Source organism: Chlorocebus sabaeus, chromosome 23 (assembly GCF_047675955.1).
Source record: "Chlorocebus sabaeus isolate Y175 chromosome 23, mChlSab1.0.hap1, whole genome shotgun sequence".
In the NCBI taxonomy this organism is placed as follows: Eukaryota; Metazoa; Chordata; class Mammalia; order Primates; family Cercopithecidae; genus Chlorocebus; species Chlorocebus sabaeus.
The window spans coordinates 31,992,839-32,019,327 of NC_132926.1; the positions used below are offsets into that span (position 1 = coordinate 31,992,839).

At 43.7% G+C, this 26,489-nt stretch overlaps 1 protein-coding gene across 2 annotated transcripts in view; it reads left to right on the forward strand.

Moving 5' to 3' along the window:
• CSF1R (colony stimulating factor 1 receptor) overlaps positions 1–26,489 on the forward strand; it is a 60,235-nt gene that overhangs the window by 4,771 nt on the left and 28,975 nt on the right. The window contains exon 2 of one of the 2 annotated variants that reach the window (XM_008014968.3): positions 21,492–21,720. In XM_008014968.3, coding sequence (XP_008013159.3) covers positions 21,672–21,720 — 49 coding nt within the window. In that variant the 5' untranslated portion in view covers positions 21,492–21,671. Of the gene's footprint in view, positions 1–21,489; positions 21,721–26,489 lie in introns of those variants that run through there. The other variant, XM_073010587.1, reaches the window with a different exon arrangement.

Consider the following 26,489-nt stretch of genomic DNA (forward strand, 5'->3'; position numbering starts at 1 on the left):
AGAGGGAAGCTGCCACATCTGAAAATTTTTCTTCTTCATTCTTGATCTTCCTGAAGTATAGTGATGGTCTTGGTGCTCCCTCGCTCAAACATCTTCAGTGGCTCCCCACGGCCCAACAAAGTCGAGACTCCTTCATGGAATCTTTAAGGCCCTCCCTGATCTGATTCCAACCTCTCCTACTGCCTCTCCCACATCTGCCCTCCAAGGCCCATCCACCCTGTGTGGGCCACTAGCTTCCTGACCTTTGCACCCTTTTTTGGTGCTGCCATCACCACCTAGAATGCCTAGTCTTTTACAGCTGAAGGTCAAAGTCTTGCTTAAGTTTCTAGCCTAGCAAAAGCTACTTTCTCCAAGAAGCTTTCCTGATTCCTGAGCTGAAAGTGGTTTCTCTTTGCATTCCTTCCTCTGTGCCTCTTATGGGCCCTCACATCTGTTCCGCATTCTTCGCCTCCCATACCCTTGCACTCTTATGCCTCCAGGCCTTTACTGTGCTGTTTCTCCTTCTTGGAACATTCCTTCCTCCTCCCTCTATCTCTTCCCCAACTCCTCACCCTTCTCACTTCCTCTCAGCTCAGTTAGGGTCTTCCTCCACTCTTCTCTCCCGTGGTCCCAGGACATCTTGCAACTCCCCCTGTGGCCTGGCTCCTCTCCTGACTCTGACAATAGGCTGTGAGTTGCAGAGGGGAGGGACCACACCCAACCTGTTCACCACCATGTCCCCAGGGCCAGGGACAGTGATTGAGAAATATCTGTTGCATGCCCTTCACCTGCATTATTGTCTCACTGGATCTGAGTCAATAGCCCCTTCCCCACTTCACATATGAAGAAACAAGGCCTTGAGAGGCCAGGGACCTGGCTGTGGTTAGGAGTGGGGAATGAATTCCTGGTCTATCTGGCTCCAAAGCCTAGGCTGTTCCCCTTTACCCTCGATCTTCCTGAGAGCCCCCGCTATTGTTGAAGGTCAGCGGTTGAACATGTGGGCTCTGGCTCTGGGTTCCTGGGTTCAAAACCCAGCTCTGCCACTTAGTGTAACTCCGGGCAGGTCACTTACCATCTTTGAGCCTGTCTTTCTTCATCTGTAACATGGAGTAATTACAGCTTTCCCCTAAGGTGGCTGGAAGGATCAATGAGGTGATCTGTGCAAACAGCTCAGTCCAGAGACTGGCATGAAGAGTGAGCTCAATGGAAAGGATGACCCAGAACAGTCCTTCTTCATGCCCCTGTGTTAATGCAATTATTAATAGCACCCCTTCCAGTCTCAAAGTTTCCAAATTGGATGATAAATCGTGTTAATGTCCATAGATGTCAGGTATTATCAGCTGCACTGTATAACACCACTTAGCTACTTGCCTTACCTCCCACCCAGGCGGTGAGGTCCCTGCATGCAGGAAAGTGCTCTGAGCCTTGGCCTTCCTGGGCCCAGAACAAGGCCTGACACATGGAGCATTTGCTGAATGAATTGCTTTTGGAGGGTGGAGAGCTTCTACTTGCTCTTCATTTATTCATTCATTCACTGGATTGTTTACACGTTTCTACATACGTCTAGCATTGACTGAGCACTCATCTGCCAGTCAGGGCCAGGTGTGGAGGGCATAAAGAAGACCAGAAGGGTGACTGGCCCTACCAGGAAACTCCTGCTGCAGAACGAGGGGGTCAGAATGACATCACACCAATAACCACTCTCATAACTGTGCTTGTGTTGACAGTGAGAAGTGCCAGGAAGCTCAGGGAGCCACAAGAGACGATAAGACAGGCACTCAGTCCGGCAAAGGGAGGCGCCAGGTGGAAGCGGAAGTATGTGGAACAGGAAGAAAGAGTGTGGGGGTGTATGCAGGAGCTGCAAGTGTTCTGTGCAGCAGGGAGGGTGGATGGAGAGAGAAGAGGCCGAGATCAGATGGCAAAGGCCCCTGTAAGCCCTGCTAGAGGGGATGGCCTCGATCTGCTTTGTGGAGCTGGAATAGTAATGGGAGCAAATACCACATAGTACTCCAATTTAGACACTAGAGCTCAATGCTCAGGTCTAGAAATAGGTGTGGTCAAACCTTTTCGGTCTGGGATCAAAGAGGAACCAGTTGCCAAACTGCCATTATTCTGTCTGAGTCCCTGGCTCCTAGCCTGGGCCCACTCCACTCTCTGGTGGGGAACCTCCTGGGTACCAGGTCATGGGCTGCAGCTGGGGTTGAGTAGGCAGGAGGGTGGGGTCTAAGGTGTCCTTGACCTGGGGACTGGAGGTTCCAGGGTCCATGAGTCAGGCAGGGAGATGAAGACTAGGCCTTCAGTATGTGAAGGGTGACATGGCCCACACATTTACTTCAGAATTTCCTAATCCTTGGGCAGTCATGCAAACTCTTCTCAAAGTTCCTCTGCCACGGGAAGGGGTAATGTCAATTTGGGATTCTTGTTTGTCACCTTCCCAGCAGCATCACCAAGGCTTCCTCAGTCAGGATTTACCCCCGGTGAGTCCCACGGCACTTCCCCACTCCATGCCCACTAGCGGTCAGCACACCCACTGCTGGGGGAGGTCAGGATCGCCCTGTGCAGTGTGCTGGTCATTAGCATAGGCTCTGCAGCCAGGCTGCCTGCTTCCAGTCTCAGATCTGTCATTCCCTGGCTCTGGGACCTTGGGCAAGGGAACTAACCTCTCTGAGCCTTGGTTTCCTCATCGGCAAAATGGCGATAATTAATAGAATCAACCTCTTGTGTTAAAAACATTAAATTAGATAAATATGGAAGGAGCCTGCTGTGGTGCCTGGCATATAAATAGCACTCAGAAAATATTAGGGAGTCCGGTGTGGTGGCTCACACATGTAATCCCAGCCCTTTGGGAAGCCAAGGCAGGAGGATCGATTGACGCCAGGGGGAGTTTGAGACCAGCTGGGGCAACACAGAGAGACCCTGTCTCAACAAAAAGAAATAGAAAATTAGCCAGGTGGGTGGTGTGTGCCTGTAGTCCTAACTACTCAGGAGGCTGAGGCAAGAGGATAGCTTGAGCCCAGGAGTTTGAGGCTTCAGTGAGCTATAATTCTGACACTGTACTCTAGCTTGGCAACAGAATGAGACTTGCCTATAAAAAAAGGGAAAAAGAAAAAACAAGAGGCCAGGTGTGGTGGCTCACATCTGTAACCCCAGCACTTCGGGAGGCCAAAACGGGCAGATAACTTGAGGTCAGGAGTTTGAGACCAGCCTGGCCAACATGGTAACACTGTCTCTATTAAAAAAATATATATATATATTTCTAAGATGGAGTCTCGCTCTGTCACCCAGGCTGGAGTGCAGTGGCACGATCTTGGCTCACTGCAACCTCTGCCTCCTGGGTTCAAGTGATTCTCCTGTCTCAGCCTCCCAAGCAGCTGAGATTACAGCTGCCTGCCACCATGCTGGCTAATGTTTTGTATTTTTAGAAGAGATGGGGCTTCACTGTGTTAGCCAGGCCGGTCTCCATCTCCTGACTTCCTGATCCAACCACCTCAGCCTCCCAAAGTGCTGGGATTATAGGTGTGAGCCACTTCACCCAGCCTCTGTTAAAAATATTAAAAAATTGCCAGGTGTGGTGGCTCACACCTGTAATCCCAGCACTTTGGGAAGCCAAGGCGGGTAGATGACAAGGTCAGGAGATCGAGACCATCCTGGCTAACATGGTGAAACCCTGTCTCTACTAAAAATACAAAAAATTAGCCGGGCGTGGTGGCAGGCGCCTGTAGTCCCAGCTACTCGGGAGGCTGAGGCAGGAGAATGGCGTGAACCCGGGAGGCGGAGCTTGCAGTGAGCCAAGATCACGCCACTGCACTCCAGTCTGGGAGACACAGTGAGACTCTGTCTCAAAAAAAAAAAAAAAAAAAGAAAGAAAGAAAAATAATTTAAAAATTAGCTGGGTGTGGTGGTGGGTGCCTATAGTCCCAGCTATTCAGGAGGCTGAGGCAGGAGAATCACTTGAACCCAGGAGGTGGAGGTTGCAGTGAGCCGTGAGCCGAGATCACTCCACCACATTCCAGCCTGGGTGACAAAATGAAAGTCCTTAAAAAAAAAAAAAAAAAAAAAAAAAGAATGAATGGAAAAAAGAGAAAGGATTAGGCCACTAGGTGCCGTTTTTCCAGGAGGACAGAGTACCTTCCCGCTCACAGGACTTTGGGATAAAGCATTCATTCATTAACTCATTCACTCTTCATACATCTGAAATCAGTGGATCAGAATGGTCAGGTATACCTGTACCACAGGAGGCAGAAATGCCCTCACCAGCTGGTGATCTTGGGAAAGTGACTTAACTTCTCTGAGCCTTGGTTTGCTCTTCAGTAAAACAGGGATAATAACCACACCTACCTCTAGAGTTAAGGATTCAATGAGAAAATTCCAAAGAGCATTGGGCATGCTGCCTTCCACGTAGTGGGCACCTGATAAACCTTTGAAGCCTGCTATGCAAGGAAAATGCTGGGATGCGGCTAAACCCAAAAGGCATGGGATGCATAATAAGGATACCTGCCCATCTGGCAGGAACAGGGAGGCTTCCAGGAGGCGGTGAGTCTGAAGGAGCTATAGGAGTTAGCTGGATGGATAGAAATGACACGACAAGCAGCATCCTTTGATCCTGGGGACAGAGACAGGTCCGGCCAAGGTGGCCTAGCCCATCCCTCAGGACCACTGTAGCCTCCACCTCTCTTGCTGGTTATACCCCTCCTCCACCTAAACATGTTCCACCAGAGAGGGGTCTCTGCCAGCCTGGGTCAGGGACTTGGTGAGAATTGCATGAAAGCTAGGCAAGATCACACACAAACTTTGCATGCATGTTAAGGGTTCCCAGGTTTCCTCAAGGCCATCCAGGGACTTTCAAAGGCAGTGGCGTCAGCCATGAGTGATCATGAGAATCTGCTAGAGAGCTTGTTACCTGTGCAGGTACCCGCCTCCCACCCCTAAGTCAGCAGGCCTGGGATGGTCCTGGAATCTTCATTTTAACAGTTACCCCTGTGATTCTGAGGCTGGAGTCCCTGAAGTGCACTTGGAGGTGCACCCCTCTAGAGGCCTCCAGGCCGTTAAGGACCCATGGCCTATAGGATCAAGCCCGGGCACCCTGCCAGGTGGTCAGGGACTCTTAGCACTTGAACCTCACCCCCTTTCTACTCCCATCTCCACTCCATTCCTTCACACTCTGGTTGGCCCCAGAGAGTCCTGATTTTTTCACCCTCTCTGCCCCTATGCTATTCCCTCTCCTGGGATCTCCTTTCTGCCTGAAGGGTTGCTGCTCCTCCTTCAAGGCCCAGCTCCAATGCCACTACTCTGGAAGACCTCACAGACTCTCCACCTTCTGTTCCCCAGTGCCATCTGATTGTGCTTACGTTACAACACTTAGGGGCTTGCCTCCGAATGTGTTGGACTTTAAGAAGTTAATGTCACATTGATGACCTTGCATGTTGTTGATCTGATGAGAGTGAGGGAGGCCAGATGTGCCTGGAGACCGTGTCCCAGGAAAGACTACTAAGAAACCAGAGTGCTCAACCTGGAGAACTAGTACCTTCGGGACCACAAGGGCTGTCTACATCACTGGAGGCCAGTCAAGGGACAGGGAACAGAGCTGCCTGAGAGTCCAGAGCAACAGGTAGCTGTCACAGGGAGGCAGATCTCACCCAGATAGGGAAGCATGGGCTAACTGCTTCCCACAACAGGTGGATGCAGGTGACCTGTCAGAAATGCTCCAAGGGGCACAGGGAATGGTATTGGCCAGACAATCCAGGTAGTGGGGAGTGGCACCCAGCTACCTAGGCCTTCGACTCAGAAAATTCAGATTCTGGCTCTGAGCCTTCCCCAAAGTAGCTGTGTGAACTAAGTCACTAACCCTCCTTGACCTTCCTTTTTCTTATCTATACAATAGAGATATGCACTTCACTGATCGCCTGTGACCCAGGCCTGTATGAGAAAATGGAAATGAAAGTGGCTTGTAAACAGTAAATGGCTCAGCCTTCCTAAACGAGACATGAAACCCGGAAGTCAGAAATGAAAACACAACAGATTTGACTACACACAGCAAAAACTTCTGTGTGAATACAAAAAGCAAAAGAAAGTTAGAAGAGAAGTGGTAAACTGATGGAAAATATTTTCAGCATTTCTGATAACAGGGTTAGCAGACATAATACAGATAATAAATAGTTCAATAAACTGGGTGTGGTGGCTCACGCCTATAATCCCAGCAGTTTGGGAGGCCGAGGCACGCAGATCACTTGAGGTCTGGAGTTCGAGACCAGCCTGGCCAACATGGTAAAACCCCACTTCTACTAAAAACACAAAAATTAATTGGCCGTGGTAGCAGGCGCCTATAATCCCAGCTCCATGGGAAGCTGAGGCAGGAGAATCGCTTGAACCTGGGAGACACAGGTTGCAGTGAGCCAAGATTGTGCCACTGCACTCCAGCCTGGGTGATAGAGCGAGATTCGGTCTCAAAAATAAAAAATAAATAGTCCAATAAATCCATAAAGACAAAAAAAGGACAAAGGATATCTGTAGAAGAAATACCAATAGCCAATACACACATGGAAAAAAATGTTTATTTCATCACTCATATAGAAAATGCACATGAAACCTCAATGAATTAACATTTTTTCCTATCAGACTGCAAACAATTTTAAAGATCAGTGATATCCCATGTCAGCAAGTTTACAGTGATGCTGCATTTCTCACACACTGTTGGTGAGAATGCACATCCACAAGGCCTTCTTGGGGGAACAATTTAAGAATATCTCCATGTTTTAACATACCTACCCTTTGACCTGACAATCCCACTTCTATGAATGGATCCTGCTCCAATGATAGCATATTTGCACAACGATTCATGTGCAAGGATGTCCACTGAGCATTGTTTGCAATGGAGAAAAGTTAGAAGGAACTAGAGTGTCCACTTGTTAGGGGAATGGTGAGATAAATTATGGTACATCCTTACCATGGGATACAGTGAGGCAATTTTAAAAATATGGTAAATCTCTATGAACTAATATGGAAAGATTTCTAAGATGTGTTGAATGGTTAAAAAAAAACTCAATGCAATAAATAGCATATGATACTATTTTTAAAACTATAAAGTAGGGACGGGATGGATGAGTGGACGGATGGATGAGCACATCTGTGTGCAGGTAAATGCCGGGAAGAGTATACACATACTCTTACAAGCAGTTGAGGCAGGGAGAGAGGCTGTGATTAGGAGAATAAGGGTTTGGGGGACCTTGCATTTAGGGGGACTGCATATCTCTTTATGGATGAATATCCTACAGTGATCACTAGCGTATGTGTGTGTATGTGTATATATACACACACACACATATATACGTGTATATATATATACGTATCATATATATATATATATATATATATATATATAGGCAAGGAAAGCAAGCAAGGAGTGGGAGGGGATTGCCAGCACCACCACTCTCTGCCTGGGTCCCATGACAGCTGGTGGCAGATTAGTAGACCTGCTGATTGCCTTTGCTGTTCATTTCTCTTCAGATGCCTTTCTTTCTCTTCACTGCCTCTGCCTGGCAAAATCCAGCGCTCCCAGGCATACCACCTCCCCTAGTTCACTCTATCAGTTAGCTGTTGTTGCATAGCAAACAACCCTACAAAGCTGCAGTGACATATACCAATAAACACATATTTCTCACTCATCTACAGTATTCAGCTGATCTGGCTGGATTGCTAGGGTTTTCTCATACATCTGGGGCAGCTGGGGACTCTGCTTTAATCTAGCTTTGGCTAGGGTACCTTAGCCATGCCAGCACAGGCGTGTCTTTCTCATAGTGATGTTAGCAGCATCCGCAGGCAAGGAGAAGCAGGCAATGCCTCTTGTGGCCTAGGCTTGAAACTGGAATACCCTCACTTCCATCCCATTCTATCGGCCAAAGCAGCTCCTGCACGACCAAGCCCAGATTCAAGGGGTGGAGAAATAGGTATCACCTTTTTTTTTTTTTTTTTTTTTTTTTTCCTGAGAGCAACTGCCAAGTCACATGGCAAAGAGATCGGGTACTGAAAGGAATGAAGGATTAGGACCATTCACGCAATCTCCTTTGGATACAAAGAGGGGAAAGACAAACCACAGAACGGGAGAAGGCATTTGCCACCATGTAACCAGTCATGCATATAATTGTGTGTAGCTGTATTTTACTTGTTTATTTGGTTTATATTATGCTATTAAATATATACTACTTTTTACTAATCTATTCTATTATTGATGGTTATTTCTTTTTTTTTTTTTTTCCAGTTTGAGGCTATAACGACAAATGCCGCTATGTATCTTAATACACTTGTGTACACATTTCTTTTGCACTTATGCCTGCCGGGGAGTAGAACTTGTTGGATCGTAAGATAAGGCATTTTTGTCAACCTAAGTAAATAATGCTAAACTGTTTTCCCAAGTGGTTGTATCAATTTATACCTTTACCAGCAGTGTATGAGTTTTCCTGTTGCTCCACATCTTAGCCAACACTTGGTAAGGGAGTTAATTTCTGTATATGTTGTATAGCTGGAAATGAACAGTCCTTTAAAAAATATGGTTAGCCAGTGATCTTAGGTCCATTTAAAACTGTCTTTTCCTCCCCCATCCCCACCAGTTCTATCATCTGTCAAGTGTCCATATGATCCATAGCTAGAAATTTTTTTTTTAAGAGATGGGCTCTCACTATGTTGTCCAGGCTGGACTCAAACTCCTGGACTCAAGGGATCCTCCTGCCTCAGCCTCCTGGATAACTGGCATTGGTGCGTGCCACTGTGCCCAGATACTGGGATCTTTATTTTGTACCACCAGTGTATTTGTCTATCTGTTAGCCAACATCAAACTGTCTTAACTATCTTTATAATATTTCTTGATATCTACTAAAGAAAGACTTCCCTTTTCTTTTCATTTTCTTCAAGACTGTCTTGGTTATTCTTGGCCCTTTACATTTTTTTCCCATTTGTTTTATGAAAATTTAATTTACACACAATAAAACTCACCCTTTTTAGTCTACAATTCTTCTACTTAATGACAAATGTATATAGTCGTGTTTATCGTTGTCACAATGAAGCTATATTTCCATCACCAAAAAAATTCCCCGCCCCTCCCCGGTCCTTTGAAGTCCTCCCTCCACCTCCAGCCCGGGGCAGCCAATGATCTATTTTCTGTGTGTTTGCAAGAGTGTCATGTGAGTAAGATCATAGAGTATGAAGTTTTGCATCTGGCTTCTTTCACTTAGCATAAAGAATTTGAGAATCATCCACATCGTCATGTACATCAGAAGTTTGTTCCATTTAATTGCTGACTAGCGTTCTATTGTATGGATATACCATAGTTTATCCATGTAACAGCTAAGGGACATTTGAGTTGATTTCAGTTTGAGCTGATTACAAATAAATCCACTAGAAACATTTGCTTAGAGGGTTTTTTGGGAACATCAATTTCCATTTTACTGAATTATGGTAAGGATTTCCTTTTTAACTCTATAAGATACTGCCAGACTGATTTCCAAAGTGGCTGCTCTTTTGCATCCCAACTAGCAATACGTATATGAGAGTTCTATTAATAGTTGTTAGTGACCAGGCACGGTGGCTCATGCCTGTAATCCTAGCAGTTTGGGAGGCCGAGGCGGGTGGATCATCTGAGGTCAGGAGTTTGAGACCAGCTTGGCCAACATGGCAAAACCCCATGTCTCCTAAAATACAAACAAAATTTAGCAGGGTGTGGTGGCGGGCGCCTCAATCCCAGCTACTTGGGAGGCTGAGGCAGGAGAATTGCTTGAACCTGGGAGGTGGAGGTTGCAGTGAGCCGAGATCATCCCACTGCACTACAGCCTGGGCGACAAGAGAGAGACTGTCACACACACACAAAAATGTTGTTTGTACTCTCATCCTTACCAGGACTTGAAACTGTCAGGTTTTCTGATTTTTGGTTTTAGCCATTTAATTAAGTATGTAGTGGTATTTCATTGTGGTTTTTAGTTTGTATTTTCCTAACAAATATTGATGTTGAGCATCTCTTATACGGCAAATTATCTTATCACTTATATATATTATTGTTCAATGTTTTCCTCGTTTTTACTGAATCATTTATTTTCATATTGAGTATTGAAAGTTCTTTATGTACTCTTGATAAAAGTCCTTTATAAGATATGCGATATCAAATATTCTCTCTTGATCTGTAGTTTGTCTTTTACCATCTCTTTAAAAGAGTAGAAGTTTTAAATGTTGATGAAGTCCAATTTATAGATTTACTTTTTAAGGTAAGCCAAGTGAAACAGTGGGCGTGGAGAAGGAACAAAGAAACCTGTAACTGGTTGTGATCAATTTGTTGTAAACACCCCTGCACTCAGACAGCCTAACTTTTTTTTTTCTTTTATGGATTATATGGATCTTTTTAAGCATTGTGTTTAAGAAATCTTTCCATAACCTTCAAGGTCACGAAGATTTTCTCTATTTCTTGTAATAGTTGTATGGTTTTGCATTTAGGTCTTTGATCCATTTTGAGATAATTTTGTATAAGGCTTAAGTTATAGATCAAGGTTTTCTATGTTTGTTTGATTTTTTGTTTTTTCTCGTTGCATGTGGATAGCCAGTTGTTCCAGTACCACATTTTGGAACGCCTATTCTTTATTCATTTAATTACTTTTGCAACTTTGTCAAAAATCAATTGGCCACATATGTGCAGTTCTATTTCTAGACTCTACGCTGTTTCATTGATGTACATGTCTACCCTTTCACCAGTACTATATTATAGCTTTATAGTCTGTCAACTAGGTAGTACGAGGGCTTCAACTTTGTTTTTTTCCTAAATTATTTTGGCTAATTTAATTCCTTTATGCTTCCATATAAATCTTAGAATCAGCTTGTCAATTTATACAAAAATTCCTGCAGAGATTTTGATTGGCACTTTGTTGAATCTATAGATTAACCTGGAGAAGAATCAGCATGCTTAAAAATATTGAATCTTTAAACCCATAAACATGGTATATCTCACCATTTATTTAGGTCTCATTCATTTTCTTTCCTCAGTGTTTTGTACACAGTATGCAGATCTTGCACGTATTTAGTAAGATTTATACCTAAGTATTTTGTGTTTTTTTCAGTGCTATTGTAAATAGTATTTGTAAAAACTAAATTTCACTTTTAATTTGATTTTTGATATTGACCTTGTATTCTGTGATCTTGCTAAGTTTACTTACAGTTCTAGTAATTTTTGTGCATTTTCTATGAAGACAATCATTTTATCTCCAAATAGAAACCGTTATGTTGTGTTTCTTGTTTTGAACTCTTTCTTTTCTTCTCCTTTCTTTCTTTCTTTCCTTCCTTCCTTCCTTCCTTTCTTTCTTTCTTTCTTTTTTTTCCTTCTTTCCTTCTCTTTCCCTCCCTCCCTCCCTCCCTCCCTCCCTTCCTTCCTTCCTTCCTTCCTTCCTCCCTTCCTTCCTTCCTTCTTTCCTTTCTTCCCTCCCTTTCTTTTTTTGAGACAGAATGTCACTTTGTTACCCAAGCTAGAGTGCAGTTGCATAGTCCCTGCTCACTGCAGGCTGGACCTCCTGAGCTCAAGTGATCAGCCTTCCAAGTAGCTAGGACTATAGGTGTCCACCACCACGCTAGGTTATTTTAAAATTTTTTTGTAGAGACAGGGTCTGCCTATGTTGCCCAGGCTGGTCTCAAACTCCTGGGCTCAGGTGATCCTCTTACCTTGGCCTCCCAAAGTGCCGAGCTTACATTGTGAGTGACCACACCTGGTCTATTTCTTTTTCTTGCGTTACTACAGTGTCTAGGATCTCCAGTACACTGTTGAATCGTTCAGTATAATGCTGAACAGATATCCTTGCCTTGTTTCTCATCTTAGAGGGAAAATATGCAATCTTTCACCACTAAGTTTAATATTTGTGGTAGGGTTTTTACAGATGCCCTTTACCGTATTGAGGAAATTCCCTTTAGAAATGAACATTGAATTTTGTCAAAGCATTTTTCTGCAGCTATTAAGAAGCCTAGTGATTTTTAAAATCTTGATATGGTAAATTACATTGCTTGATTTTTGAATGTTGAACATTTCAACCTTTAATTCCTGTAATAAATACCACTTGGACCTGATGCATTATCCTTTTTATATATACTTGGATTTGATTTGCTAAGATTTTCTTCAAAATTTTTGCATCTATTTTCATAAGGGATATTGGTCTATAATTTTATTTTCTTGCAATATCTTTGTGTGGTCATGATATTGGGATACTGCTGGTATCATACAAGGAATTAAAAAGTGATCTCTCCTATGCTATGCTCTTAAAGCATTTTTGTAGAATTGGCTTTCTTTCTTTCTTTCTCTCTCTCTCTCTTTTTTTTTTAATGGAGTCTTGCTCTTGTTGCCCAGGCTGGAGTGCAATGGCACGATCTCAGCTCACTGCAACCTCTGCCTCCTGGGTTCAAGCAACTCTCCAATTTCAGCCTCCCAAAGTAGCTGGGATTACAGGCACCTGCCACCAGGCCTGGCTAATTTTTGTATTTTTAGTAGAGACAGGGTTTCACCATGTTGGCCAGGCTGGTCTCAAACTTCTGACCTCATGTGATCTGCCCGCCTCGGCCTCCCAGAGTGCTGGGATTACAGGCGTGAGCCACTGGGCCAGGTCAGTATTATTTATTTCTTAATTGTTTGGAAGAATTTGCCAGTAAAACCGCTTGAACCTGAAGAGTTTTTTTGTTTGTTTTTGGTTAGAAGGTTTTTAACTGCAAGTTTAGTTTTTAAAAATAGATACAGAACTGTTCATGTTATCTATTATTCTTAAGAGAGTTTTAGCAGTTTGTACGTTTAAAGAATTTGTCCATTTTATGCAACTTAGTGAATTTGTTGGCATAGAGTAGTTCATAGTATTCCCTTATTATTCTTTTAGTGTAGGTAGGGTTGCTATTGATGTCCACTTTCCATTCTTGATATTTGCAATTTGTGTTTTTCTTGCTTTTTTTTTCTCTTGGTAAATGTTGTTAATTTTTTTCCAGTGAAAAAGCTTTTGGTTTTGTTAATTTTCCTTAACTCTTTTGTTGTGGATTTTGATTTCTGCTCATGTCTTTATTTCCTTCCTATAGTCAATTTGGATTTAATTTGTTCTTCTTTTTCTAGTTTCTTAAGGTGGCAGCTTTAGACCATTGTTTTCTTATTCAATTCAAAATATTTTCTAATTTCTCATTGATTTCTTCTTTGACTCATGGGTTGTTTATAAGTGTGTTGTTCAATTTCCAAATATTTTCAATTTCCTAGATACCTTTTTGTTAATAATTTCAAGTTTGATTCTGTTGTGATGCAAGAAATACTTTGCATAACTTAATTATTTAAACTTTTAAAGATATGTTTTAAGTGATAGAATATGGTCTGTCTTGGTGAATGTTCTATATGCCCTTGAGATGAATGTGTATTCTGCTGTTGTTAGGTGGATAAAAATCAATTAGGTCAATGGTTTATTATTTTATTCAGGTTTTCTATATCTTTACTGATTTTCTCCCTACTTGTACCACCTACAACTGGGAGAGGAGTGTTACAAGAGACTTTTATATCTGTCCTTTCGGGTCTATCAGTTTTGTTTCATGTAGTTTGAAGCTCTGTTCTAAGGTGTATATACACCCAGGATTGTTATGTCTTCTTGTAAAATTGATTCTGTCTTTACTATGTAATGTCCCTCATTATGCCTAGAAATATTTCTTGTTCTGAAGTCTATTTTATCTGACATTAATACAGCTATACAGCTACTCCAGCTTTCTTCAAGTTTTATTTTTGATTGACACATAATAATTGTCCTTTTTTTTTTTTTTTTTTGAGACGGAGTTTCACTCTTGTTGCCCAGGCTGGAGTGCAATGGCTTGATCTTGGCTCACTGCAACCTCTGCCTCCCAGGTTTAAGCAATTCTCCTGCCTCAGCCTCCCAAATAGCTGGGATTACAGGCACCTGCCACCACACCCAGCTAATTTTGTATTTTTAGTGGAGATAGGGTTTTGCTGTGTTGGTCAGACTAGTCTCAAACTCCTGACCTCAGGTGATCTGCCCACCTCGGCCTCCCAAAGTGCTGGGATTGCAGGCATGAGCCACTGCGCCCAGCCTCAATAATTGTACATGTTTATGGAGCACAGTATGATGTTTTGATACATATATATTGTGTAATGATCACATCAGGGTAATTAGCATGTCTATCGCCTTAAACACTTATCATTTCTTACGGTGAGAACATTCAAAATCCTTCTACCATCTTGTTAGATGTTTTCTATTCATTCTTTCTGGTCTTCTTTCTTTCCATCTTTGTCTTCCTTTGGATTGAGTAAGTATTATGTCTCCATTTCATTTCCACTGTTGGCTTATAATTTATACCTCTTCAAAAATTTTTGAGTGATTAAAAAGAGAGAAAAATTTTTAGGGAGTGTCCTAGGTTTACAACTTATATCTTAAATTAATCAAAGTCTACCTTTAAATGATAAAACGTTACTTTAAATACAGCATGAGGGCCGGTGCCGTGGCTCACATCTGTAATCCCAGCACTTCGGAAGGCCGAGGCGGGCAGATGACCTGAAGTTAGGGGTTTGAGAGCAGCTTGGCCAACATGGTGAAACCCTGTCTCTACTAAAAATACAAAAATTAGCCAGACACGGTGGCAGGTGCCTGTAATCCCAGCTACTCGGGAGGCTGGTACGGGAGAATCACTTGAACCTGGAAGGTGGAGTTTGCAGTGAGCCGAGATCACGCCACTGCACTCCAGCCTGGGTGACCGAGTGAGACTCCATCCAAAAAACAAACAAGAAAAATAAGGATAGCATGAGGACCTGACAAGAGTAGACTGCATACCCTTTCTTCCCGTTTTTCATAGTGCAGTAGTTCCCCATTATTGGCAATTTCAGTTACTTGTGATCAATCCATGTCCAAAAATATGAAGGTACTTTGAGAGAGAGACTACATTCACATGGCTTTCATCACAGTAAAGTGTTATGATTGTCTTATTGTATTATTAGTTATTATTGTTAATCTCTTACTTTGCCTAATTGATAAACTTTATCATAGGTATGTAGGTGATATGGTTTGGCTGTGTCCCCACCCAATTCTCACCTTAAATTGTAATAATCCCCACATGTCAAGGGTGGGGCCAGGTGGAGACAATTGAATCATGGGGGCAGTTTTCCCCATACTGTTCTCGTGGTAGTAATTAAGTCTCACGAGATCTGATGGTTTTATAAATGGGAGTTCCCTTGCCCATACTGTTTTGCCTGCCACCAAGTAAGATGCAACTCTGCTCCTCCTTTGCCTTCCGCTATGATTCTGAGGCCTCCTCAGCCATGCTGAACTGTGAGTCAATTAAACCTCCTTTCCTTTAGAAATTACCCAGTCTAGGGTATGTCCTTATTAGCAGTAAGAGAACCGTCTAATACAGTAGGTATAGGAAAAAACATAGCATATACAGGGTTTAGTACTATCTGCAGTTTCAGGCATACACCAAGGTTACTGGAATGTTTCCCCTGTGGAGATTGCTATAAATGCATATGTAAAAGTGAAACGTATGACAACAATATATTTCACTTTTAATCTGCTATAAATATCCAATGCGTTGCTACTACTTTTGCTTTAAATCAGAGATTGGCAAACTATAGCCTGTGGACCAAGTGTAGCCTGCCTCCTGTTTTTGTAAATATAGCACACTTAATAGTTTATGTATTGGCTATGGCTGTTTTTGCACTGCAATGGCAGAATTAAGCAGTTGCCCCAAAGACCATATGGCCACAAAACCTAAAATATTTACTATTTGGTCCTTGACAGGAAAAAAATTTTCAACGCCTGTTTTAAAAAGTTATCTTTTCAAGCATTTAAAAGGCAACCATATTTTTTATGCTTACTTTTATTCCATTTCCAGCACTTTTTATTTTTTAATGTATATCCAACTTGCTAGCTGGTATCATACTCCTTTACCTAAAGAACTTCCCTTAGGATTTTTTTTTTTTGTAGTGTTGGTCTTCTGGCAATGAATTCTCTTGGTTTTTGTTGGTCTAAGATAATCTTTATCCCTTCTCTTTTTTTTGATATAAAATTCAAATAACATAAAATTAAACATTAACCATTTTAAGGTGTACAATGGCATTTAGGACAAATACAATGCTGGGAAGCCATCACCTCTATCTTGTTCCAAGACATTTCATCACCCCAAAAGAAAACTTCCTTCTCACAAGCAGTCACTCCCCATTCTCCCTTCCTACATCCCCTGGTAACCATTCATCAATCGTCTGCCTCTACGGGTTTACCTGTTCTGGATTTTTCAAATAGATGGAGTCGTATGACATTTTGCGACTGGCTTCATTGACTTAACACAGTGTTTTCAAGGTTAGTCCACATCGTAGCAGGTATCAATATTTCATTCCCTTTATAGCTGAATAATATTCAATTGTATGGACATACCACATTTTGTTTAGCTGTCAACTCTTTCCACCTTTTGGCTACTGTAAATTATGCTGTGTTGAATATTTGCATTTGTTTGAGTCCCTGTTTTCCATTCTTTTGGTTTTACCTAGAAGTGCTATTTCTGGATCATATGACAATTATATGTTTAACTTTTTGAGGAATTGTCAAACTGATTACCATAGCAGCTGCACCAGTTTTCATTTTCACCAACACTGTACAAAGGTTCCAATTTCTCCACATCCTCACCAATACTTGTTATCCGATTTTTTTTTTATTACGAACCTAGTAGATATGAAGTGGTATCTCAAGGTGGGTCTGATTTGCACTTCCCTAATGACTAATGATATTGAATATTTTTTCATGTGCTCTGGAGAAATATCTATCCAATTTTTTGCCTGTTTTTCAAAAAAATTATTTTAGATTCGGGAGTATACGTGCATGTTTATTACATGGGTTCATTGCATAATGGTGGGGATTTGGCTTCCAGTGTACCCGATACCCAAATACTGAACATTATACCCAATAGGTAATTTTTCACTTCCTTTCTGTCCTCTCCCCTTTCCTTCTGTCCTTCCACCTTTGAAGTCTATTCTCTCCATCTTTATATCCATGAGGACCCTTTGTTTAGCTCCCACTTACAAGTGAGGACATGCAATATTTGAATTTACCTATTTTTAAATTTAATTGTTTGTCTTTTTGTTGAGTTGTAGGAAACACTACAGCTTTCATTCTTTTTTAAAATTTATTTTTCCATAAATATTGTGAGGGACAATAGAGTGGCTTTAGCTACATATTGCGTGATTCTACATACATTCTTTAGTTACACACTGTATGATTCCATTTATAAAAATGACATTATCCTCTAAAGCACAAAGACATTATGGAAAAGGCAAAAATGTAGGGATAGAGAACAGATCAGCGGTCGTTTGGTGTGAGGGGTTGGGGAAGGGCTTTACTACAAAGCAACATGAGAAACATTTTCTAGTGATGGAGTTGTTCTGTATCTTGACTAAGGTGGTGGTTACATCGTTACATATATTTGTCAAAACTCATAGAACTATGCACCAAGAGTGATTTTTGCTGAGGAAACACTACAACTTTCATTCTATATATATTCTGGATATATTTATTTTTTCTGGATATAAATATTCATTCTGTGTGTTATCTTTTTATTCTCTTGACAGTATCCTTTGATGCACAAAAATGTTTAATTTTGATTATGTCCAATTTATTTTTCTTTGGTTGCTTGTGTTTTTAGAAACATATCTGACAAATCATTTCCAATTCCAAGGTCATGAATATTACCTCTATGGTTTCTTTTATGGGTTTAATAATTTTAGCTTTTATATTTAGGTCTTTAATTCATTTTGAGTTAACTTTTATATGTGATGTAAAATAAGGATTCAACTTCATTCTTCCGCATGTGACTCTAGTTCTTTTAGCACCTATGTTGAAAAAACTGGTCATTCTCCATTGGATGGTCTTGTCACCCTTGTTGAATATCAGTTGTCCACGAATGTAAGAGTTTACTTCCTGACTCTCAATTTTATTCTATTGATCCATATAGCTATTCTTATGCTGATACCACACTATTTTGATTTCTGTAGCTTTATAGTAAGCTTTGAAATTGAGAAGTGTGACTCCTCCATGTTCTCCTTTCTCAAGATTGTTTTGCATATTCACTGTCCCTTGAAGTTCCATATGAATTTGAGAATCAGTTTTTCCATTTCTGCAGAAAAAGGCTGTTGGTATTTTGACAGGGAATATACTGAACCTATAAATCACTTTGAGAGTACCGCCATCTTATTAAATCCTCCAACTTAGGAAAACAAGGTGGTTTTTTCATTTATTAAGGTCTTCTAAATTTCTTTCAACAGTGTTTCCTAGTTTTCATTGTAAAAGTCATGCAACTCCTTAGTTAAGTTTATTCCAAAATATTTTATTATTTTATTTTATTTTATTTATTTATTTTTTTTGAGATGGAGTCTCGCTCTGTGGCCCAGGCTGGAGTGCAGTGGCCCAATCTCAACTCACTGCAAGCTCCGCCTCCCGGGTTCATGCCATTCTCCTGCCTCAGCCTCCTGAGTAGCTGGGACTACAGGCGCCCGCCACCTCGCCCGGCTAGTTTTTTGTATTTTTTAGTAGAGACGGGGTTTCACTGTGTTAGCCAGGATGGTCTCGATCTCCTGACCTCGTGATCCACCCGTTTCGGCCTCCCAAAGTGCTGGGATTACAGGCTTGAGCCACCGCACCCAGCCCCTATTTTATTATTTTAGATATTACTGTAAATTAAGTTGTTTTCTTAATTTCCTTATTGGAGTATTGCCAGTACCACAGAGTTATGTATGTTGATCTTGTATCCTGCAGCTTTGCTGAATTTGTATATTAGCTCTAATAGTTGTTTTTTTTGTAGATCTTTTAGGATTTCTCTATATATAGGATCATGTCATCTGTGAACAGAGATAGTTTTACTTCTTCTTTTTCAATTTGGATGGCTTCTGTTTCTTTTCTTCCTGATTGCTCTGGCTAGGACTTCCAGTACTATGTTGAACAGAAGTGGTGAGAGCAGGCATCTTTTGTCTTGTTCCTGATCTAAAGGGACCAGCTCTCAATCTTTCACCGTTGAGCTTGTTGTGCTTTTTCACATGTGCCCTTAATCATATTGAGGCTGTTCCCTTTTATTCTAGTTTGTTGGGTGGATTTTGTTTTGTTTTGTTTTTAATGAAAGCATGTTGGGTTTTACAGTTACATCAAGTGACATGATCATAGGAGGATTTTTTCATTCTATTAATGTGACGTATTACACTGATTTTCATGTGTTAAACCACCATTGTATTTCTTGGACAAATCCCACTTCATCATGGTGTATAATCATTTTAATATGCTGTTAGATTTGGTTTGCTAGTGGCTGGATGCAGTGGCTCATGCCTGTATTCCCAAAACTTTGGGAGACCAAGGTGGGCAGACTGCTTGAGTTCAGGAATTGGAGACCAGCCTGGCCAGCATGGCGAAACCCCGTCTCTACTAAAAATTCAAAAATTATCTGGGCATGGTGGTGGTACATGCCTGTAATCCCAGCTACTCAGGAGGCTGAGACATGAGAATAACTTGAACGTGGGATCAGAGGTTGCAGTGAGCCGAGATTGCTCCACTGCACTCCAGCCTGGGCAACAGTCAGACCCTGTATCAAAAAAGAAAAAAAAAAAAAAATTTGATTTGCTAGTACTTTTTAAAAATTTTTTGCATCTATATTCATGCATTTATATTGGTCTATAGTTATCTTTTCTGGCAATGTTTTGGTCTAGCTTTGGTATCAGGAAAATGCTGGCTTCATAGAATGAGTTGAAAAGGATTGGTATTAATTCTTCTTTAAATGTTTGGGAGAATTCGCCAGTAAAGCCATCTGGTCCTGGGCTTTGCTTTGTTGGGAGGTTTTTGGTTACTGATTAAATCTCTTTTCTTGTTACAGGTTTATTTGGATTTTCTTTTTCTTCTTGAGTCAGCTTTGATATTCATGATTGCTAAAGGTTCAAAACACTCTTCTGAAAAAGAAAGTGCATATATACACCATAAATACACATACAAACACACGCATACACACCACACAAACACCCGAGTACGTGGGAATGATCATTTTCCTGGATCAATGTTATATCAAGATTTTTCAATTTCAAGAAGTAACTTTAGGCTGGGTACAGTGGTTCATGCCTATAATCTCAGTACTTTGGGAGGCCAAGGTATGTGAATCACTTGCGCTCAGGGGTTTGAGATCAGCCTGGACAACATGGTGAAACCCCATCTCTACCAAAAATATAGAAATTTGCCAGGCATGGTGACACATGCCCCTGTAGTCCCAGCTACTCAGAAGGCTGAGGTAGGAGCATGGCTTGAGCCTGGGAGGTGGAGGTTGCAGTGAGCTGAGATCACACCACTGCACTCCAGACTGGATGACAGAACCAAACCCTGTCTCCAAAAAAAAAAAAAAAAGAAGAAGAAGAAATGACCATGTTCTTTAGAGATAAGAAGTAAAACACTAAGCAAATCAACTAGAAGAGGTAAAAGCAATTGCCTCCGGGAAAAGGGGGAGGAAAGGAATGCTATATATTTTAAGAATTCTGCAGAAACATTAGATTCTTTGTAAAAAAATAAATAAACAATGTAAGTAAACCATGAAAGATAGTTTTATAAGCAGACTGCTGGGATCCAAATCCTGTCTCCACCATTTGGTAGCTGTTTGACCGTGGTCAAGCTTCAGGCGTTTGATCTCTCTGAGCTTTAGTTTTTCCATCTGTGAAATGAGAATGACAATAGTACTTACCTACATAAAGTTTTGCAGTACTAAAGGAGACAGTGAATGTAAAGGGATTGGCTAGTAAGTGTCCCGTAAAAGGAAGTTTATTGCCAGTATTATCAGGCTCTCCCAGACCAACCTGTATATAGGAGGAAAACAAATTCTATTTCTCCTATTGTCTCACAACACAAAATACTTCTGACACCAGATGTAGGGGATGGGCATGTTTCCCCACAGACCAAGCAATCAACCCATTGTTCAGATTCTGCAGCAGACACGAATCTAGTGCCCTCCAATTCAATTCAATCACTGTATTTACCTAGAGGTATTGTCAGATTTCACAGCTCGAAGGCTTGAGCCCAGGAGTTTGAGCCTGCAGTGAGCTATGATGGAGCCACAGAGCTCCAGCCTGGGCAACAGAGTGAAACTCCGTCTCTAAAATAATAATAAATTTTTCAAAGATATGTATTACTTTGGAGATTCCAAGGATTTCAGGAGTTGTAAGCCAGGAAATGGGGGTAAAGAAAAAATGTATATGTCAGAATATCACACAACCTGACTTCTCTTTGGGCTCTGCCAGAGCCGCCTGATCACTCTGAAGACCCTCATTTGTGGACTAACTGTCGGGCTGTTCTTGGATATGTCTCTTCTTCCAGGACCCCTTGCAGATGGCTTTAGAAGGGCCCCAACTTAGGTCCCCCTGGGCTCAGGCTGGCCCTGCCCGACTGCGACCCCTCCCTCTTGGGGTCAAGGCTTTGTTTTCTTCTTAAAGACCCAAGATTTCCAAACTCTGTGGTTGCCTTGCCCAGCTAAAAGGGGAAGAAGAGGATCAGCCCAAGGAGGAGGAAGAGGAAAACAAGACAAACAGCCAGTGCAGAGGAGAGGAACGTGTGTCCGGTGTCCCGATCCCTGCGGAGCTAGTACCTGGAAGCTCTGTGCCCTGGGCGCCTTACAGCCCTGCACCTGCCTGCCGCTTCCCCACTGAGGCCATGGGCCCGGGAGTTCTGCTGCTCCTGCTGGTGGTCACAGCTTGGCATGGTAAGAGCAGAATGGGGGGTGGGGGACTTTGATGGGGTGTGACAGAGAAGACCCCTGTGAAAGGATTTAGCCCTTGCCCCTCACTGGGTGTCCCCAGGCTGTGTTTTCGTCTCCCCAGCACTGGACTGCAGGTTTGTGGGTATCTGCTTTGGAGAGGTAGTGGGGTGAAAAGAGGTGGGTGTGGTGGAGCTGGTCCACCTGGTGCTGTGGATACATCCCAGCTCTGCCATCCACTCACTGTGTGTCCTGAACAAGCCTCTGATACTCTTGAGGCTTCAGTGTCCACTTCTATTCAATTGCAGGTGTTGGGGGCAGGGGCACAGTGATAGACTAGACCAGAGCAGTGCTTTTCATACTTTCCTGTGCATACAAGTTACCTGAGGATCTTGTTACAATGCAGATTCAGACTCGGTCGGTCTCAGGTGCAACCTGAGATTCTGCATATCCAACACACTCCTGGGAGAGGTGAGATGCCGGCACTGCTGGTCCAGACCTACACTGAGTTGGGAGGACCTGGAGAGCCCCTGATGGCTCTGGCAGCTCTGCCAGCCTGTGATTTGATGATTCTATGCAACACCTGGCCTGGAAGGGCCTGATAGGGGTGGTGGTTCTTCCTTGGGTGGCTTGTGTAAGGGGTCAGAGGGAGAGATGAGGTTGGCCTCTCTGGCCCAGGGCTCAGGAGAGGGGAATTTGGGGTGAAAGGGGTATAGGGCTAGAGGAGGGATTGGGAAGAGGCCAGCAAGGGTCTCCTGGGCCAGAGCCCTCCCAGACACAGGCTGCCAAGTCTCAGGAGGTCCCCAGGCAGCAGCAGTTCTGCAGAATTTCCATCTGGGAGGGAACATGACAAGAGGTGAGGGACTGCTGTGCTCAGCTTGTTGGCCCAACAAACACATTTCTATTCTATTGCCTGCTTATTCAAAGGGACCTTGGGGGAGGATGGGGATGGAAGGGGAGAGAAGACAGCCTCACCCTGGCCTCTTCAAAGGAGGACCCTGGGGCTGTGGCACTTCTGGTCCCCGATGAGGAGATGGCCCACTGACCATCCTTTTCTGGCCCAGGCAATCCCACTGAGCTTGAGTGTTTGGCTTTTTTTTTTTTTTTTTTCCTGAGACAGAGTCTCTCTCTGTCACCAGGCTGGAGTACAGTGGCACAATCTCAGCTCACTGCAACCTCTACCTCCTACGTTCAAGTGATTCTCCTGCCTCAGCCTCCTGAGCTGGGATTACAGGGGCACACCATCATGCCTGCCTAATTTTTGTATTTTTAGTAGAGATGGGGTTTCACCATGTTGGCCAAGCTGGTCTCAAACTCCTAACCTCAGGTGATCCACCTGCCTTGGCCTCCCAAAGTGTTGGGATTACTGGCATGAGCCACAGCGCCTGGCCTGGACTTCTTATTTTGCAGTGTAACTTACATGCAGTAGAAAGCACAGGCTCTTAAGTTCAATGAGGTCTGACAAATGCATACACAGTGTATCCACCACCCCCATCATCTCAGAGAGTCCCACAGGTTTGATTTCACTGCCTTGTCCTATCCTTACACCCAGAACCTGCCTGTGGGGCAAAAACTAAAAAGTATCTGAGCCAGGTCTCAATTTGTTTTTTATTATTATTTTTTTAATTGAGATGGAGTCTTGCCACCAGGCATGGTGGCTCACACCTGTAATCTCAGCACTCTGGGAGGCCGAGTTGGGCAAATCACAAGGTCAGGAGTTTGAGACCAGCCTCACCAATATGGTGAAACCCCTGAAACCCCTTCTCTACTAAAAAATACAAAACTTAGCCGAGCGTGGTGGCAGGCACCTGTAGTTCCAGCTACTCAGGAGGCTGAGGCAGGAGAATCACTTGAACCCGGGAGGCAGAGGTTGCAGTGAGCCAAGATCATGCCACTGCACTCCAGGCTGGGCAATAGAGCAAGACTCCATCTCCTTTTTTTTTTTTGGTTTGAGACGGAGTCTTGCTCTGTCGCCCAGGCTGGAGTGCAGTGGCATAGTCTTGGCTCACTGCAACCTCTGCCTCCCGGGTTCAAGCGATTCTGCCATTCCCGAGTAGCTGTGATTACTGGTGCCTGCCACCATGCCCGGCTAATTTTTTTATTTTTGGTAGAGACAGGGTTTTACTATGTTGGCCATGCTGGTCTCTAACTCCTGAACTCAAGCGATTCCCCTGCCTTGGCCTCCCAAAGTGCTGGGATTACAGGTATGAGCCACTGTGCCTGGCCTCAATCAAAGTAGAACTTTATTTTGCCAAGGTTAAGGACATGCTGGCAAGAAAAACAAAACATGGAGTCACAAAAATATTATGTGGTCTGTGCCATTCTGGAGGAATTTGAAGGCTTTAACATTTAAAGGGGAAAGTGGGCTGGAGGGAAAAAGGGGACGTTGTGGTAATCCACATGTTGCAAAAGAAAAGTAGCAGGTAGGGGAACAGTCAATTATCTCGGTTCAGTAAATTGGCTCTTTACATAGGGAAAGTGAGCATAGAGGAGCTGCCTGTGGGATATTTTACCTTTCATCTGTCGCTATCAGCTTAGGAATAAAAGGCAAGGCAGCTTCTTGCATGACTCAGTTTTCAGCTTGAGTTTTTCCTTTTGGCAGAGTGAATTAGGGTCTGGAGTTTTTATTTTCCCTTCCCAGGGGCATGGTGTGTGGGAAGGGGGCCAGATGGTTGTCCAGGGTCCAGTCCCAAGAGAAAGAAGAGATGGGGAGGCTGGAAACCTAAGTTTTCAGCCCAGTAGACCAATGGTGAGTAGATGAGAAGCCACTGTGAGGAGACTGGGGATGGTACTGGAGGACTCGAGAGAGAGAGGGGGGCTCGCTCTTCATCACTGCGATGAGATCCTGGGCTGAGGAGGGGCTGTAGCCAGCCTTGGTGTGCAGAGTGTGTGTGTGTGTGTGTGTGTGTTGGGAGAGAAGAGTAGAGATTGGTGCACATTCTGGAAGAGACGATGGAGGGGCTTCCAGGCAAGTGGGAGCTAGTGGAGAGGTGTAGGGCATGGGGAGAATTGGGGAGTGGAGATGAGGAGGGGAAGAATGGACAGCACAGAAGGGGGACCTCAGTTAATGTTCATAGCCCATGCCCCCACCCCGAGGAGGATGGGGACCAAGCTGGCTTCCTTCCCTGCTAGCCAAGCCAGCAGGGGAAGTTGGCTGCGGAAATTGCGGGTATCAGCCTTATCCTGTGTGAATATCTGGGACAATAGGATAGGACAAAATAGGACAGACATTGCTCCCTGGCCACATTTCCTGGAGGCCAAGGCAGGGTCTAGAGAGACAGGCTGGGGGAAGGGATGGGAAAAGCCCCCTGTGAGGCATGAGGCAGGTGTAAAAAAGGAACAAATGGAATCACAGAATCCAAGGTTAAAATCTTGAGTAATCAGAGTTGGCCCAGAAGGGACATTAGAAATGTAGCAATTAAAGCAGGTGCCCAGGGCAGGAGCAGTTCTATATATCATCTCACTCAACCCCCAGCTGAAGTTTTTGGGGTGGGAGCTGGGATTATTCCCGTCAGACAGAAGAATAGCCTGAGGCTCAAAGAGGTTAAGCAACTAACCCAGCTGGTAAGGGAAGAACCAAGTTCCAAACCCAAGTTGGTGTGAGCCCACACTCCAAGCTGTTTCCTGCTATAAAACCCCCGCCTGGGGGCCTGAGACTGCCGCCGCAGTGATAGGGTAGCCCCAGCTCTGTTGAGATTTGTTAAAAGGCTGCTAGAAATGACATTTGTCCTTCTTCCTGGTGGTTGCGCTGCATAGGAGGCTACAACCCCAGGTGGCAGCCTTGGCTGTGTTCACAATTCACTCAGTCCCTTGTGCGGATCAGAGTCTTGGGGAGAGGGGATGCATATTCTGCTGAATACAAAATCAAAACATGAATTAAGCCATCCCAAAAGGACTTGAGAGAGAAAACCTTTCCAATTCTGGGCTCTATGGTGGGGCAGGGGGAATTCCCATTTCAAGGGGGTTTGCAGAGAACAACGGAGAAACCCTGAATTCACCCGAAGCCCTCGGGGCTGGCCTGTCCCCATCACTGGGAATAGGAAGGGCCAGAGCTGAGGAGTTGGATGGCCAGGGTCAGCCAGTGGATCAGTGTCAGAGCCCGGCCTCACAGCTGCCCCGCAAGTGGCACTCCCTCTCCCTGCCTGGAGAGAGGGCAGTGGTTAGGAGGCTGGGGAAGCAGAAGTGAGAACATCCCTGTAGAAGGGCCACAGGCTGAGCGGAAACCGGGGGCTGAGCCTGACGCCAACAATGTGTTTCCGCCCATACAGGCTGGGGGGCGCCTGGCAGCCCCTTGGAGGCTTGAATCCGCTCTCACTTCCCTCCTTTGCCCCTATTTCAGGCCCTGGAAAAATGCTGACGCTGCAGAGGCAACGGGCCTTCTTCCCAGACAGCCTGATAGGGGTTTCAAGTTCTCTTTTCTCCTTCAAGAAAATTTTCCTTAAAAGAGATTGGCTTCCCGGTAAACACAGATGTGTGGGGGTGCAGGGGTGAGCTGCTGGGTGCAGACTAGGAATAAACAACATAGTGACTAACTCTTACTGAACCATTTATTTGGTGACAGGTGATGGTCTAAAGGCTTCCCATGCATTTAAAATGCCTAACATAGCGATGAGTGGGTATGACGATTATCCCTATTTTATAGGTGGGGAAACTGAGGCACGGCACCTCCCATCCCACTGTGCTGCAGACCAGATGTCCATCAGTGGGAGTGGGCACACCAGGAGATTCCTGGGACCTCTCTAACTCTGCCGGGCTAAGATCCTACATCTCTTTTT